Raw genomic sequence first — 16,808 nt, forward strand, 5'->3', positions numbered from 1 at the left:
AGGGCTTATTCAAAGGACTATTTATAACAGTCCTCCTTGGGGGATAGCGTAGTGCCCCAGGATTACACCAGCTGAGCGTCATTACCACCCCTAGGCCTGAAGGGGGGAGCAGGAGTGGCTGGCAGTGCCCAGAGAAAGAGGGCCACCTTAGAGGAGCTGCGATCATCAGTTTTAGATGCCAGCTGAGGTCCTCAGCACACAAACAGGTGGAAACGAATACAGAGAGGTGCTGAGGGACAAACGAATGGTGTCCACCACACTAGCACTGTCACCACGGCAACCAGTTCCACAACAAGTATGTGCTCGGATTTCCAGCCTGTTTGGATTCAAGAAAGGGGACAGCTTTGAAGTCATCTTTAGCTTTGCTCCTGACCTTCTGGGTCCCATAGGGAGCTCTGTTCTGGACCAGGTACTCACCAGAAAATAGAAAGCCACTGAGAAGATCCCCCTTTCTGTGTCCTCAAGTCTTGTGGCATTAGCTCATCGGAAATTATCGAACTCATCACCAAGAGGACCACTCTCATCTGAACTAGTAACACAAACCCAGGACACATCCAGAAACCCACATTCTTTAATGAAACAATTCTTTCTAGACAGACATGTTAGCCCCTCTCCACTTTCTCTTGGAAACTAACATTTCATGAAATGTAAAATTACACAAAATAAGAAGTACAATATATTTGTTGATAGCACTCGAAACAGTTTTTCTTTTTTAAAAAGAAACCTTTTAGGCATTGGGGATTATTTTTCAGAAGTTCGGTCTACCAAGGAAACTTGAAAAACAAGGGAGCTGAAGCCAAGGGAACATTTGTTCGCAAACTGAACAACAGCACCACGAATTATTTGAGACTCATCCCAATGTACCATATCGACAGCAAATCCCAGCATGAATTCGCTAGTTAATAGGGATTGAAACAGGCGGAGCTAAACAGGTTTAAGTTACTTCCAGACCCTCACCCTGCCCTGGGATTCAGGCTCTAGCTTCTGACAGACCAAATCACATGAGAATGGGACCAGGCCGATGACCCAGACTCCAAACATTTCATCAGGTCATTAAGGTAATTCTGTGACCCTAACTGGTCTTGGAGCTCTGTGACACCTCCAAAGCCCAGCAGCCAATGAACGGACAGAGCAGGCTAGAGCGAGGTCTCCCCTGGGAGGAGCTTCGGCAGGGGGCCTGGGTCTTCCCTCCGAGTGGACCATCTCTTCTGAAGCCAGAGCATCGATCCCCCCCTCGAGTGAGCTTCCAGGGGAGCGGTCTGGCCAGACCCAGCTGAATCAGGGCTTGTCTTGTCTGGAGTGCGTCACTCACACCAGGCCTAAATACAGGTTTTCAAAGGCGTCCCATTGTTTCAAGTTGGCCAAGTTGTGTGTTTTTGAGAATAATCATACAAAAGAGATAAAAAATAAGTACCATTGTTTCATGAGGGTGGCCAGTGTTGAGGCAGAGCCAACTCTGTTTCTGACTCTCTCCCACATTTCCATGGAATTTGTTGATTTTATTCAAGTTTTTAAAAGGTCGAAACTACAGAATTTTCGTCTCATAGCCACCTCACGTATTCTGGTTTCACTTTCAACATTGACAGATATGATTAAACAAAGTAAAACCTGAGAAAATACAAAAATCTAAGAGATGGGATTCACCTTAGCAGGCCGGGTGAACCACAGACAAGGTGCTCCAGTAGCTGAGTCTAAAGGCCCCTGGGGCAGGGACTGGGATGTGTCACGATATGAGAATGCAAGCCAAATCTCCATCCAGGGCCAAGAGAGGATTGGCAAAGGAGACATGTAAAATGCAGGGCTGGTCCAGGAGGGCCTGCTCAATAAAGCTACGGTCAGTGGGTTGGCATCTGTCACACTGGATTGATTAAGGCTCTGACAGCTGATCCTTTACATACGTACATATATACAGACATATATTATTATTAACAATAATACTTTGAATTTTTTTTGTTTTAAGGAAAAAAATATTTCCATGCATTTCTTCTACCTTTCTTTGTATTATCCTTTGTTTTACTCCCAGCAATCATTTTAATTAGACATAGTCCTTTGAGGGCATATTCTGATCTTTAAAAAATATAACTTTTAAGCTTTTACAAATACTTTGTTTAAAATGATGTAGCTTTATCCCAAAGGAATTCTGGTGCTTGGGAGCTATCTTGGGTCTCACGGAAAACACTCTCGTGTGCTGTCCTGTACTCAATACCAACCAAACAGGACTTACAGTTATGTAAACATTATTTAAAAATTATTCCAACATAAATACTCTTTTAAAGCTAACATACCACAGCTTTTAGCTTATAATGCCCATAGATGCCTTAATGAAATGCCATTCAAAACTACCTCACTGTTTAAAGTACACCTGGAGATTCTAAAATTATGTAAACAACATCCTCTACACTTCTCTAGAACAAGTGCCAAGTGTGGTAAATTCTGATTGCAAGTTGGTGATTGAATACTAATTAGCCTGAACGAAGTTACCAATGCACTCTTTGACCTGATTGGTGACAGGAAGTTAGTCACAGGTTGACTTATCCCACAGATGATGATTCTTACATGACGTATAATTAACCAGTTTTCAACAATGTTCACCCTGTGAGGGACCCGAACTGGTCCTTCATAGGCTGTCTTTGCACATCTTGCAAATGCAGTTTGAATCAGTTGTCTAGAAGTCAAGGTCAACCACAGCAAGTGCCTCTAAACCTGGAGGACAACATGGTTTCCTAAGCCCATGGAATCCCACGCATAGGTGGAGTCTTCTAAAGTCAGCCAGGAAAGGAGTATGAGGAGGAGCCAGGATGTTTTCTTCTCGGCAAACTGGGGACTCTCATGAGCAAATGTGTTGCTGGAATTCATAGTGGATGTCTCCGCCTCCTAATGCAATGAGGTATGGGGGAAGCCCAGCATGGCAAGGAGAGCCAATGACACAGAGAGAGGGCTTGATGTCTACTAGCCTGGTGATAATGATGATGCTGAGGCTCCAGCTCTCTCTCTGTGCACTGCTTCCTGCGAGTCCTTTTTCAGTTCTGACATCCATATTCTCAGGTTTCCTGATTGACATGTCCCTGGCACACAGAAAGCAAAAGTCTCCAGCCACAGCTGTGAGTAACAAATCAGCCATGGCCAAGCTTCTATCCTCACCGCTCAATGTAGACAGAAGACAGCCCAAGTCTCTGGGACACCATCACGTTGCCTGGCACCTACAGAAGCACATCCCGAAATAGAGGAATGACCAACCCAAGGACTGGCCTTTTGCCCCATAGGAGCAAGGGACAAGGAGAATGAGGATGACCAGGCATAGCATTAGTGGTTAAGTGACTTCAAAACTTTAATCTTCTTTAAAAGTCCGTGACTGATAACATTGTAGCCAGAATCAAAGAAACATCTTTGCACCTCCGGGGTGGCCAAACTTCACACCAGATACGTTCCTTCAAGACTAGATTTTGAGTTTGTGTTTGAGAAAAATACTCTACACTGGTTTAGGCAGATTCACAAGGTGCTATTGTCATAAACAAACAAACAAACAAACATTCTCAGTTCCAGTCTTTCACGAACATCGATGTTACTTCTTCATGTGCAGGGCATCCTGGAACTTGGTGCTGGTGTATCGGGCGTGAAAGCCTTTCTTGTTGATGGTGTCATCCGTGTGGAATTGAATCATTAGAGAATCTCCTGCAGAGTAGATCTCTTCCAGTGGCTGAGGAGAGGGCAAAAGAAAACCAGGGGGACATTAGGTCAGTTGGCTGTGGTTGGAGTTTCAAATACAGAGGATGAGACAAAAGTTACATGAGAACGCAAGCAGGAAGCAAGCCGGCGTGGCCATGAGGCGTCCCTGGCACCAGAGACCGAAGAGCATCAACGCAAACTCCTTTTCACAGGAAAACATTGCCAGTTCTGCTCCAGAGAGCTCCCCGGCCCTACTTTTTCAGAGACAATTCTAGACACACAGCTCATATAGAATCTTTTGGTTATGCAGGTGGACTAGCACTGCTCTGAGCACTTTCAGATCTTACCTCATTCAAGCTTTATAAGGTGGATGCTATCTCCATTTTATACTTAAGGAAACTGACACTCAAGTTGACACAATTAGGCAGGTCCTTCTGGCTGTAAAGTCTGTGTCACCCATTACCTAGCTCCAGGGTCACCCTCGGGATATATCTCCCAGTGGACCAAACACCAAAGCCCATGCTTTCGGCCTATGTCCTGTCCAGGGGCAAAACATGGTGCAGAGTCTCTATGTTTATCACAAAGTTTTTGCCAAGGGGTTAATGAAGGGGAGCCAGGTTCTGAGGCTGCTGTCTTCCAGGGCTCAGGGGGACCTAACCAGGCTTCCCACACACCCCACTGCTCTGGACTTTCCAAGGTTTTCCTCTGCACATGGGCCCCGCCGTCCAAAAGATTTTATCAAAGGCGTGGTATTGGTTATGTCACACTTTGTCATTCTTTCTTCTTCGGGAGAGTGAGTAAAGATGATGGGAAATCATTCAGAGACCTATATAAATGCATTTTGAGGTTCTGATCATCACGAGGAGCACTAGTGACTGCAAAATGAGCTATGTGAATTCATCCAACAGCAAAGAAGCTTGTGCCATCAGTCCCAGAGGCAGAAACAGGAGAGGACAGGGGCCCAGTGGGAGCAATGCCCAGCATGGTGCAGCCAGACAGTGTGACCAGGAGCCTGGACTGGCTGGTCCACACACTTGCACTGGGTGCCAGCTGTGTGCCAGGTCCTAGGTCAGGTGTTGTGGAGATAGTGAACAAAACAGGCCTGTCCTATCCGGGGTAGGTGACTGAGGACAGAGGAGACAATGAGAAAAAAGGACAAAAACCTGGAGCATAACTCTGTGTTCACAGTAAGCTTTGTAATTTCTGTAAGTAACTGGAGTTGCCTGGGGAGAGAACTGTGAATATATGGGATAGACAAAAGCATGATTTAAAACAATTTTTCAAGCCTCAAACCAAATAAAGGTGACCTTGGAGGTGGCGGGCAGGGAGCCCTTTGCAAAAATAGGAAAATCCTCAGGGAAAGCCTCTTACACAGCCCACATCAGTAGGGAGCCCTCCGGATCTGGTCCCAGGCCACCTCCCCACCTCCTCAGCAGAGCTCCAGCAGCTGGGGACGCCCCCGGCCGCTGCGAACCAGTGGCGGGGGCAGCTGGACTGCACACCTGCCCAGGTGTGTCACGCTCTGCAGCTCACGCTTCGCCCCGCGGCCCCCGCGCCCCCCTCACCCCGGAGCCGCAGAAGCGGCCGAGCCTGGGCGCTGTGCTGTCGTAGCCGTCGTACGCCTCCATGTAGTCATAGCCGCAGTCCGCCTCCTCCTCCACCTCGAAGATGCGGAATATCAGCTCCACGCCGTAGCCGTCCTCCGCCACGATCACCCAGGCACAGCGGGCCTGGCTCGGGTAGTTGTTGTCGCCAAACTGGGCGTGCGAGTACAGCTCTTTGGTCTGCACCTCGGCCTTCAGCCGGCCCCCGCACTCTGGAGCGGAGAGAGCGCCGCCGTGTCCCGGGCCGCGCAGACCCGTGCGCCGCCCCCGCCCCCCAGCCCCGGCGCCCGCCCCGGCCCCGGCCCCCGCCCCCAGCCCGGCCCCCAGCCCGGCCCCCAGCCCCGGCCTCCCGCCTGCACGCGCTCCTGCCGGCCAGCTTCCGCCGCGAGCCCCGCGCGCCCGCAGGAGAGTCTGGCAGGTTGCATCATCCCATTTTACAGAGGAGTCAACAGAGGCCGGTAGGTCTGAGTTTCAGGGCTTGCCAGCCAAGGTTCTGTGTTCCTGGATTGGGTCGCGCAAGGCCTCTGGGGGGTACCTGAGCAGGCTAGGGGGGAAGCTGGCGGGCTGGATCTTTGCCACTTAATTCCCTGGAAGCGCTGGAAGCACCAGAGACGGGCTCGCGCGAGCCCTTCGCACTCACTGTAATTTGGGACTGTTGCCAGCAGAGGGCACCAAAAGCCCATCAGAGCTGCGGGTAGACTCGCAAACCTCGAAACCAGGTTACAGACCCGCTCGCTCCTACCTCTGACAATGTTGACTTTGAGGCTCCTGGGGGTGTCGCAAGTGAGCCGAGCCTCATACTTGGGGCTTGGATACTGGAGCGCTGACTTCTGAGTTTGGGACTAAGACTGTAATTCCGGTTGGCCTGAGTCCCACACTATCTTGTCTAGGCCACTAGAGACCACATTATAGAAATAGATAAAGGAGAGTGATCAGAGATAAGAAAGTGCCAAAAATCCCGAGGGATTTCCACCACTGCCTGTCCTCAGTGTGCTCCACGCCCCTCAGGGGCTGAGCTCCCCAAGCTGTGGCTTCTGTGTTGTCCACTAACACTCTCAGGCCCAGCTGGCCCCAGTCCTGCCCCACTGCCAGCTTTTTACCCCCATGTGCTCTTGCTTAGAATTTCTTCCGGGTCTGAGCTGTCTTTGGGGAATTTCAAGTCCCTGAGACTTGACGTGGGTGGTAATGAAATGGGTACAGGGCAGGGCAGGATGCTTTCTATTCACCTTGCCAGATCCCCTCTCCATTCTTCCCCACCTGCTTTGGGGCCCCGGGAGGCTGACCTCTAGCTGCACATGGGCAAGACCCCTGGCCCCCTGCCTTCTGGGTTGGGTTCAGCCATGGGAAACACCAGCAGATCCAAGAGGGAGGAGACCGGTTGGGGTAGTTAGTTCCAAGCTCCCTCCCTGCCTGGTCACCGCAGGTTGTGTTGCTGGTCGCAGCTCTAATGGTGGGCAGGAGGCCTCCTCGCTCTGGCATCCAGGCCTGAGGGTAGCACTTGCTGCAGTTCCTAGTCCAGGCCTGCCCCGTATGGTGTCCCCACACCCTGTCTGCTCCTTTGTAAACTGTCACTTTTGAAATTCTCCTCAAATAAAGACTCTATCTGAGTGTACCTTCATTTCCTGCTGGGACCCTGACCAACTTTGTCTGTAGCGACAAGAGGGAGAGTCACTGGTCAATGGCTTGTAACCTTCCTTAGGGGAAGCTAGAACTTCTCCAGGAGCTTGAGAGGGTCCTGCAGGCACTGAGGTGTCTTCTAGGTTTGGGAGCTAAACCACCTAAGGGTGCTGGATGCCATTCTGTTTTATGTGATTCCTATTTTTTGGCTCTGAACATAAACCGGGTGGGGTAGGGGGTCTGTTAAAGGGATCAGAAAAGCTCACAGGCTCCCATGATCATGATCTCAGACTCCGAGTGGGCCGCGGAAAGCCACTGCTTTGCCAAAGGGCCACAACCTAACACCATGATCAGAGAGGCAGAGTTGCTTCCGTGAGTAATATTTTAATGGCTAAAGAGCAGGGCCAATTTTCTTACTGATATTCTCCTATTAACAAAGTGGTGTGTTAGTTATAAGCCTATACATTTTCCTCCAAAGGACCAAATAAAGCTATTTACATTTTAAGTGGAGGAAAAATAACAGGTCATAGGAACATTGTCCATTTTCCAAACTGGCCCATAGGGGGCGACAAGGGCTGCTCAACACTCCTCAGCTCCCAGACTTACAGATTTCACGGACCAGCCAGATGACAAATAAGTTTGGGAAAGAGGATGGGAGGGAGGGCGGGCAGGAGGAAAGAAACGTGGTACCCACAAAAGGGGCCGCCCACTTTAAATGCTGTCGATTAAAATGTTGACATTAAAAGAAAACAACCGTTCCCCCTATGGTTGCTCACGTTTCATTTGTAAAGAGATGTCTGATCGCACACCTCCCACCCCCCAGTGTCAGCAGGACAGGCAGTTCTTTTCCTGCCTCCACGCCCGTCTATCTCTAGCCCACGTGGGCGTCAGCGGGCTGCTGGGCATCCCCGCTCCGTACCTGTGCTGTGCACCGCCTGGAAGCCTTTCCTCTGTACAGAGGCATCTGAATAAAACCTGAGAAACAGGCTGCTGCCTGAAGCCACCACGGGGTCTGGTTTCTTGCTGCCACAGAAACGGCCAAGGATGGGGGCCAGGCTGTCGGGCCCGTCGTACAGCTCCAGGTGGTCGTAGGCACATTCTTGGTGCTGCTCGATCTCAAACTCATTAAATGTCTGGAGAGTGAAGAGCAGAAAGTGAGGCAGGGGCTTGGTGCTCAGCCAGGGTGAGGGCCGCCTCTCTGGGGGCTGGGAGAGGACGGGGTGTGTGGGACACTCTCCTTTGGTTCCCAAACAGCCCTCCAAGGTAGTGACATGAGCAACTGCTGCCAAGAGCACTTCACAGGTTAGTGAGATGGCCGGCTTCCGAGAGCACAGATGCTTGTTGTCATCCTTGCTCCTTCTGTCACATCACAAAGCTCATTCTCACTTAATGATGACAGCAGCAGTGGCCAAGTACTCACCCTGGGCCAGGAGCTGTTTTGTGCGCTTTACCAATATAACCTCATATACTCCTCCCACCTCTGTGCTATGTCTACCACTATAATCTTTACAGATGAGGAAAATGAGGCACAGAGCAGTCAGGTGACTTGACCAAGGTTCGCCCACTGGTAAAGCTGGGCCATGATCAGGATGTCTGGCTGCAGAGCCCCTGCCCTCAACCTCTGCGCTATCCCATGCCGGCCCTGAGTACAAATGATAGGATGAGGCTGTGTGAAGCTCATGCTGCTCCTCGTCTACATCCTCATAGTGGCTGACATTTGAAGAGTGTTTTTTCCATGCAGGGTCCTGTGCCAAATGTTCATGGACATTCTCTCACTTAATTCTGATGATGCTGTGAGAGAAGAGGTAGTATGATGCCCAATGTGCAGAAGGGGAAACTGAGTCTTAGGGAAGTGTCTTGCCCAAGCTGAATCCTCCAAGCTAGAGGAGGCTGGAGCTGGCTTGATCCCCAGCCAACCTGACTCCAGCCCACACTCCTAACCATCATCAGGAGATACTGCCCACCTCCTCCCTGCCCCCTGAAGACTATACCCCAAAGCTGGCCAGGGGAGCCCCTCAATTCCAGGCCATGCACCCCCAAGTTTCACGATCCCAAACGTAGGGCTTCTTAGGGACAGGGCAGCTGGGTGATGAATGGCCTGCCCACAGTTGCCAGGGAGATGGGACAAGGTGAGAAGGGACAGTGTTAAATGAAGGCTTGGACCAAATGACAGTGCAGGAAGAGAGGACATGACTGGAGAGCGAGGGGAGGCTAAATTCAAAAGAGCGTTCCTGGAGAGACAGGGCAAGGATCGAGGTGGAGAGGGGTCATTGGCAGTGCGGGCTTCCACAGGAATGACAAGCAGTAGAAACGGGCAAAGCTCTTCATACCTTATAGAAGGGGAGCTGGGTTTGGGGGCGGTATAGAGGTAGTGGGCAAGAGCCGGAGAGGAGACACCAGCAGCCTTAGGGTGGGTGATGCACCGGGAGGGACACCCATAGGACATCCTGTTGCTGTATTCCCCATACAGTATTTCCAAGAATACAGCTTCTTGGGAAGTGTTCAACTCACATTTTTCTGGTAGCAAAAAGATAAAGCATGATCAAGACGTCCACTATGCGCGTCCCAAGGAAGTTTTTTTAAAAACTAGCACGCACATATATGAACAGCCTCAAATTTATATGAGATCTGGTCTAACTCTGGCCACTGTGACCAGTTGCTTTAGTTCCTTGGCACTGTAAAGAAGGGGAAAATCTCAGGCAACTACTAAAATCTTGAGGCCCTGGGACAGAAGAGGGGCTTCCAGTTGTGCAGGCTGCGGGTTCCCACCCCCCGGGGCCGCCATTCCCCGGAGGGCCCCGGAGATGTATGCTGGCATTGCGGACCTTCTCCAGCAGAGGACAGGGCTGGGGGGTGGGGTGCAGGGAGTGCCTTTCCCTAACACCCTCTAGCTCACCCTCACCCAGATTCAGGGCTGTTCTGACACCCAGGAAAGCCGCCACAGCGTTTCCCACATGGGCAGCCATGCATGTGAGGTGCCCCCTGTGAGCACCCTGTGGTCATGGGCTCTGCCTTCGCCACCCCTCGCTGCCCAGGGCCTGGCACACACACACCAGCACCTGCACTCTGTCCTGGGCACCCATTCACCCACCTGTCCTCATCACTCTCACCCGCCAGTAAAAGCCCTGGCAAGTCCCCAGGCCATCGTCTGCTTATCATCATGTTCTCCTTTGTTCTCTTACATTCTCCCTGCATTTTTGGCCTCTACTTCAGAGGAACATCCATATGCTTCCTGGAGAGCTTACAAATCTCCAGAGTTAGAACGACCCATTTAAAAAAACGTCTGTCTGGAGTATACCTTCTCCAGCTGGCAAAGAGGGTTTGTTTTACACTCTAGGATCTGGGAGCCTCTGGGGGCTGAGATACCAGACTTGTACCAGAGACTCAGTTCTCCTCTGAAATAACTGAGCACAGTGTGTACACCTACAATCATATGCCTGGGAGACTTGAACTTTTTAATTAAGAGAGAATTAGCATAAGCAATCTATTGTTAATTTTTAAAAGATGAATAATAAGAGTCCATTTGAGAAGTTTGGGCAAGGAAAAAGATACATATTTTTTCTGATGCATGTATATATACTATTGCATATGCAAAGGAAATTTCTGGTAGGATTTATCAAAAAAGTTCAGAAAGGTCATTTCTGAAGTGGGCATGGAAGATCTAGAAGGTTTGACTTCCACATTCCAGCCCTCTGTACTGGTTGTTTTTTCTTTTTTCTTTTAACCTTGAATATGTATTGTTTTGTCAAAAATTACAACTGGAAACAATTGAATGTCAAACAGCTCTATGGATCTGTGCAGTGAATGCCACCTCTTACCGGGACCACTGTGACAAATGCCTTTTAGAGAGCTTTTCTCACCACCACCCTGTGACGAGGGCTTTGTGTGTGTCCTCTGAATTCTGCACAGCGGCCCCACGACGGAGGCTTCATTAACATCCCCATTTTCCAGACAATGAAACTGAGTTCTGGAAATGTTGAATAACTTTCTCAAGGTTCAGAGCTGGGAAGTGACAAAGCAGAGACTCAAACCCATGTCTGTCTGAAACCAAAGTCCATGTTGTCCATGAACTAGGAAAAGGACTCACGAGTTTCACCCTGTGGCCCGCGGTTGAAGAAATGTTCCAGGTGCACTCCCTCCGACTGGGGTATTTGTCAGGCCAGTTGGGACTCGCCAGGGTCCCCTCTGCACTGCTGATCTTGTGTGCACAGCCGGCTGGCGGAGGAGGGGGGACACATGCAGAGAGAAGTCATTGGCTTGTGGGCAGCACCGGAGGCCCTCTGGGTGAGTCTCTCTCTTTCTCATATTTATTTGTCATGTGGTCATTATCAAATTTGGGGCAGTGGGGAGTCTGAGTCAAGTGTCTCCTGGCTAGAGATACACTGATTTATTTGGTTTTGCTGCCTTCCTGGTGGTGGCTCAGGGGCTCCTCATTCTCCCCATTGCTATTCACATCATGCTTATCATTGGAAAGATGGTAGTTAGTGGTTGAGACCACAGGCACTGGAGTCAAATGGACTCCGGTCCTGCTGCCTGCCATCCGTGCGACTATGGGCACTTATCTAAGCCTTGGTGTCTTTATTTGTAAAAGGGGTGCCAACTTCCTAGGGGGACATGTGGATTAAATGAGATAATACATGTAAAAGGTTTAGCAAGTGCCAATAAAGGTCTTCATCACTATGCCTTTCATCTCTATTTCTTTAAGAATTTCAATGCAGTTTCATTTGGAGGCTACAGATGTCGCCCTGGTTATGGTGCTATTCACAAAAAGGGGTCCCACGACTTGCTCAGTGTGTAGCATTTTGGTCGACAGGTAGAATGTGTGCTGGGCACTATGCTAAGCATTTTGAATGCATTCTCTCATCTGATCCTTCTCACTTTCCAAATGAAAAAATAACTAGAGAGGGTGAGTGACTCACTAGTAAGGGGCGGGGCCAGGACTTGAACTCAGGCCTGCCTTTGGTGTAAATGATTAGGAAACAGAGGGAGCTGAAGGTATACACTGCATCACCCCCACTCCCATTGCCAATGCTGCCTGTGGCTGCAGTTCAAGGGGAAGGGAGGCAGTTGAGAGCGGGTCAGGGGAAGCAGGAGAGGGTAGTGGCTGCTGCTGGGGTTCCTGCTCATTGCTGCCTCCACTCTGCAGCCACACAGAGGACAAATGCCAATAGGTTGCAGGGCCTCAGCATCTGGGACATTTGTTACCACAGCTCAGCCCTACACCCTGGGGGAGCCCATAGGAAGGCAGCCACTATTCAGCTGGGGTTAGACCTTAGTGGGGTTAAATCCCTCCCGGCCTCCCCCACACCATAGGAATCAAGGCTTGTTCAGGCCCAGGCCCACCCTGCAGGAGTCTGACAAAGACTTCCAAGTTCTTCCAACCTGCTTCCCAACCAACCCACAACCGCCTGTGTCTGTATCAAAGGGCTGGGCTTGGAGGGTGGTCTGCACCCTGCTTCTGAGGCTGTCTTACTCACCCTGTAACATTCCAGGTAGGCCTGATCAGACTCTGCGCACCCCAGTCAAATCTGCTAATTTTGCGATGTTTATCCCAGAGAGAGGGCATGGGGTCTTCACACCTTCCCTCCCCCTGAGTTCCTCTGCAGGGCCCTGTGCTGAGGTCAAGGCCTAGAGCCTGTGTGCTTGTCAGAGATGCTCAAGCTCCCTTCACAGGGCAAGGTGAGAACAGAGAGAGGCTCCTTCAGAATGACTGGACATTCAAAGGCACCTGGCCCTGAACTTCCAGTAGTAAATAGAGCAGGGAACAATCTTTTTCAAATTCTATTTTACTATTAGACCTGCATATGATAATATCATGACACAGATGGTTGATATTTATTGGTATGTCAAGTGTTTAATAGATAGATTGTCTGAAATACTTTCTAGGCATGCTTTAATTTACTTCTCATACACCTTTAAGAAGGGGGTATGTTTTGTCCCTTTTAAACAGAAGAAACAGAAGCTCAGAGGGGTTAAGTAACTTGCCCAAGGTCACACAGCTGGTAAGTAGCAGAGTCAGGATTTAAACCTCAGTAGTCTGATTCTGGAGCCTGGGGGTGTAACTGTGTTGCAGTAGTAATTCCAGGAGGATACCTGAGGGCCCCTACAAGCTGCCCAAATAAGGGAGCTGCCCTGTGGAAAACCTTTGGGCAGGAGGGCAGAAGGAGGGAAGGCATACCAGAAGGGCCCCTGGCTGTCACTGTTACACATGTGCACACTCTGGAGGCCAGGTTAGCCTGGCCTCCCAGCCGCAGTCTAGCCTCACCTTCCTTACAGTCGTGCCCATTGTCATGGAGCCGGTACCCAGTTCTGCACCGGCACAGATAGCTGCCAGATGTGTTGACGCACTCGTGCTGGCACCTGCCATTGTCCTCAGCGCACTCGTCCTTGTCTGGGGAGATCAACAAGCTGTCATGGGAAATGCCACCTACAGAATTCCCTCACACCTCAGAACACCACACAGAAGTAGCCTCCACCAGGAAGCCTCCCTGAGTGCCCTGATTTGGGGGGTCCCCTTCCTAGGGTGGATGGGGCGGCATCTGTTGGATGGCACCTGGTCCTGAGGTATACAGAATTCCCCATGCTCCTAAAACACTTTAGTAAGCATATATGTCCTTTACCCTTGCTTCCTGCCAAAACAAGATAGGCTTATGTTGTCCATAAAAGATAGGCTAATATTAATAATAATAGTAACCTTAATAAAAGTAACTGCCGGGGTGCTGGGATGACTCAGTTGCGTGTGTGCCTTCAGCTGGGGTCATGATCTCAGGGTCCTGGGATAGAGCCCTCCATCGGGTTCCCTTCTCAGTGAGGGTCTGCTTTTCCCTCTCCCTTCCCCTCCCCCTGCTCATGCTCTCTCTCTCTCAAATAAATAAATAAATAAAATCTTAAAAAAGAAAAGTAACCTCCATGTATTGAATATTTATGTGATAGGCACTTCCCAAAGCACTTTCTATATAGCATTTAAGTTTCTTTTCGTACCACCTTAAGAGCCAGGTGCCTATGCCCCCATTTTACAGGTAAGGAAACTGAGGCTGAGGACACTAACATGCCCAGGGTTACTCTGTGAGCAAGCAGCTTGTGTGACCCAGAGACCTGGGCTCCTCCTCCCTGACCCCAGGCCACCTCCTGCCTGTGAAGGAGGTAAGTGTGCTGGCCACAGGCCAGACCACCGGGCACCAGCCCTGCTCCACCACCCCTAGCCGTTGTGCCTTCGGGCAGACCATGACTTTTGTGCCTCAGGTGCCTCACCTGTAAAGTGGAGCCAGCACTGGTGTACTCACCTTATAGGGTTGTTGGGAGGAGGAAATGAATTAGTACAGGGAAAGCACTTAGAGCAGCATCCGCCCAGAGGAAGTGTTGGCTTGTATTTGTTATTATGTCTGAACTCAAGTCCTCACTATTGTCATAGTGATTGTGTTAGCTCAAGCCAGTGCAGCACGCAGCTCCCCCCAAGCCAACTTCTTCCTGTAATAATAGAGGACCGCCTCCCTGCGGGGGCCTGAGAGGTCAGCCGGTGTCTCCCCACCCTCGCCACACCCTGTCCTAACACACTTTGTGTTTTCGTTTCCTGAGGACAACAAAGAATCGTTAAAGGATAAAGAGATGAAGCCCATCTGATACTTAAGCAAGGGAACCATGAGCTAGTGAGAGGCCGGGAAGGATTCTCCCAAAGCCTTTAGAGGGAGCACAGCCCTGCCCTCGCCTTGACTGCAGATTGCCGGCCTCCACGACTGGGAGAATACATTTCTGTTGTTTCAAAGTGAGGCCACTCACTTTGTGGCCGTGTGTTATGGCAGCCCTGCAAAAATATAGCCGCCAATAAAAAAAAAAACAAACAAAACCCAGATCTAGGCATCACCTGCAAGGCGAAGGGAGGGGCAGGGGGCAGAGAGCAGTGGGCAGGTGCCCAGAGAGTCTGCACAGCCATGTCACCCACAGCCCTTGACCTCGCCTGCAAACTCACACACCTGAGAAGAAGTGGGCTCTGAAGCCGCGTTTGGAGACCGTGTTATCTGACTTGAACTCCACACGCATGTTGTTGCTCTGGGAGGTGATGACCTCGGGCATCTCAGAGCCGCAGAACTTGCCGTGCAGCCTGGCATCGGGTGACAGGCCACTGCGCACCTCCACGAAGTCGTACTTACAGACCTGCAAGGGAGGGCCATGGGGAGCCACCCGGTACTCCCAGGGCTCCACCTCAGACTCACTGCAGGGCCCCCTGCCTAGCAGCTGCACCCTGCCACAGGGCGGGCCAGACCGGCTCAGCCAGGTCCAGCGGGAGGGCCCTCTTAACTCTTACTGGGATCCCTCTGGTCCACAGTGTCAACGTGAAGCACTCGTGGCTAGCACTCTGGCTGGAGGGCTCTCCCTAGGCCTTGGCTGACTTGGTCACCCCATGACCACGGCCCCATGGAGGGGGCAGGCAATTCATACTATCCTGGCCCCCAGCTGTATCTCACCCCCTCCGTTCCCCTCAGCTGAACACTAACCCTCAGACTCCTACCCCAGGGGACATACTTGTCTCAACCACCTCCCACCCCCAAGACCTGCCTTCTCTGCTCTGGGATTTATCAGTGACAAGAGGATCAAAGCATTGTGTCTGCAGAGGGTAGGCAGCTAAAACCTCTACACCAAACACTCCCCAGGTTCTGCCCTGCAAAGATTCCATGACTGTGGGAAGCTGCCTCCTGCCTACTGAGCCCCTCGCTGGTTTGCAGCCCTGAGCCACATCCCAACACAATTAGAGTGCAGAAGCATACATCATTGCCTTCCAGTTCAAACACTTCAAACTGAAGGGAGATCCGGTACTGAGCAGGGGCCACCACCTGCCAGACGCAGTTTTTGTTTGTAGGATACTCCTTCGGCCACCCAGGGCTGGTGATGGTTCCATTCAGCTTGGTAATAAAACCGCCACAGGCCACTGTGCAGGAGAAACAGAAGCAAAATTCATTTGGTTTTAGTTCCACGCGACTGCGATTTCCCCCCAAGCAGCAATAAGCCTGCTGTTGTTTAATAAAAAAAAAAAAAAAAAGTTTGATAATCTGAACTGATGAACCCAGCATCCTTCTAGTCTGCTTCAACTGAGGATTTGGAGGGAGGATAAGTCTTTACCACTTTTTAAGATGATAACATGCACTTATGCTTACCTGTCACTCGGTGGCATAGTTGGGGACTCCATATGACTTGGATCAAAGGAGACTTAGGAATGTTTACACCAAGCTATGCACCTTACCTGGCTTACATGAACAAGCAGATTCATGCAGGTGGGCAAGGAAAATCGAACACCAGCCCAGTAGTAATGGAATGAATGAATGAAATGAGCTATTAGTTGAGTCACATGGAAGTGCTCATACTTTTTCTTTGCTTTTAGTTTTTATCTGAATAATCATTTGAATTTTTCACGGCCACAAAAGAAAATTAACCATGGTTCCAGTTGAGGTGTCTGGGATGAAGTTCTTACAATCTGGGCAGCCCTCTCACATCTGTGACTTGTTGGAGTTGTTTTTCCTTCTAAGAGCCAGGGGCATCATCCACCACAGATCACATCACCTCACAGCCAGCCAACTGCCCCATTTCTTCCCCACTTCTCCTAAGATTGTCCCTTATCCCCTCTTATTCTAGCTTGGCAGGTCCAACACCAACCTTCACATGTCTTCTTATCGGCAGCCAGCTCGTAGCCCGGATCACATGCACACTTATAGCTGCCCAGAGTGTTCACACAGCGCTGCTCACACCCTCCATGATCCGGCCAGGAACACTCATCCACCTCTGTTGGAGAGGAAGGGGACTCCGGCTAAATCACCACATAGCTGCCTGGTCTCTTCCTTATCCCATTCCACATCCCAGGTTCCCTAGCAAATGTCCTCTAAGAACAAGAATGGTTCCTTGGTGACCCCATCCCAGGGAGGCTCTTGTCCA

General features: G+C 50.5%; 1 protein-coding gene across 2 annotated transcripts in view; it reads right to left on the reverse strand.

The window, feature by feature from the left end:
• Positions 1 to 553: 553 nt before the first annotated feature.
• The window catches only part of TLL2 (tolloid like 2), a 122,290-nt gene continuing 106,035 nt past the window's right edge, over positions 554 to 16,808 (reverse strand). Inside the window, exons 14-21 of one of the 2 annotated variants that reach the window (XM_025466750.3) lie at positions 16,533 to 16,658; positions 15,650 to 15,810; positions 14,858 to 15,038; positions 13,153 to 13,278; positions 10,975 to 11,102; positions 7,807 to 8,020; positions 5,232 to 5,482; positions 554 to 3,697 (exon numbers count right to left, since the gene is read on the reverse strand). In XM_025466750.3, coding sequence (XP_025322535.1) covers positions 3,563 to 3,697; positions 5,232 to 5,482; positions 7,807 to 8,020; positions 10,975 to 11,102; positions 13,153 to 13,278; positions 14,858 to 15,038; positions 15,650 to 15,810; positions 16,533 to 16,658 — 1,322 coding nt within the window. In that variant the 3' untranslated portion in view covers positions 554 to 3,562. The remainder of the gene's footprint in view (positions 3,698 to 5,231; positions 5,483 to 7,806; positions 8,021 to 10,974; positions 11,103 to 13,152; positions 13,279 to 14,857; positions 15,039 to 15,649; positions 15,811 to 16,532; positions 16,659 to 16,808) is intronic. The other variant, XM_049103314.1, reaches the window with a different exon arrangement.

The sequence above is a fragment of the Canis lupus genome, chromosome 28, assembly GCF_003254725.2.
Source record: "Canis lupus dingo isolate Sandy chromosome 28, ASM325472v2, whole genome shotgun sequence".
NCBI classification, from domain to species: domain Eukaryota; kingdom Metazoa; phylum Chordata; class Mammalia; order Carnivora; family Canidae; genus Canis; species Canis lupus.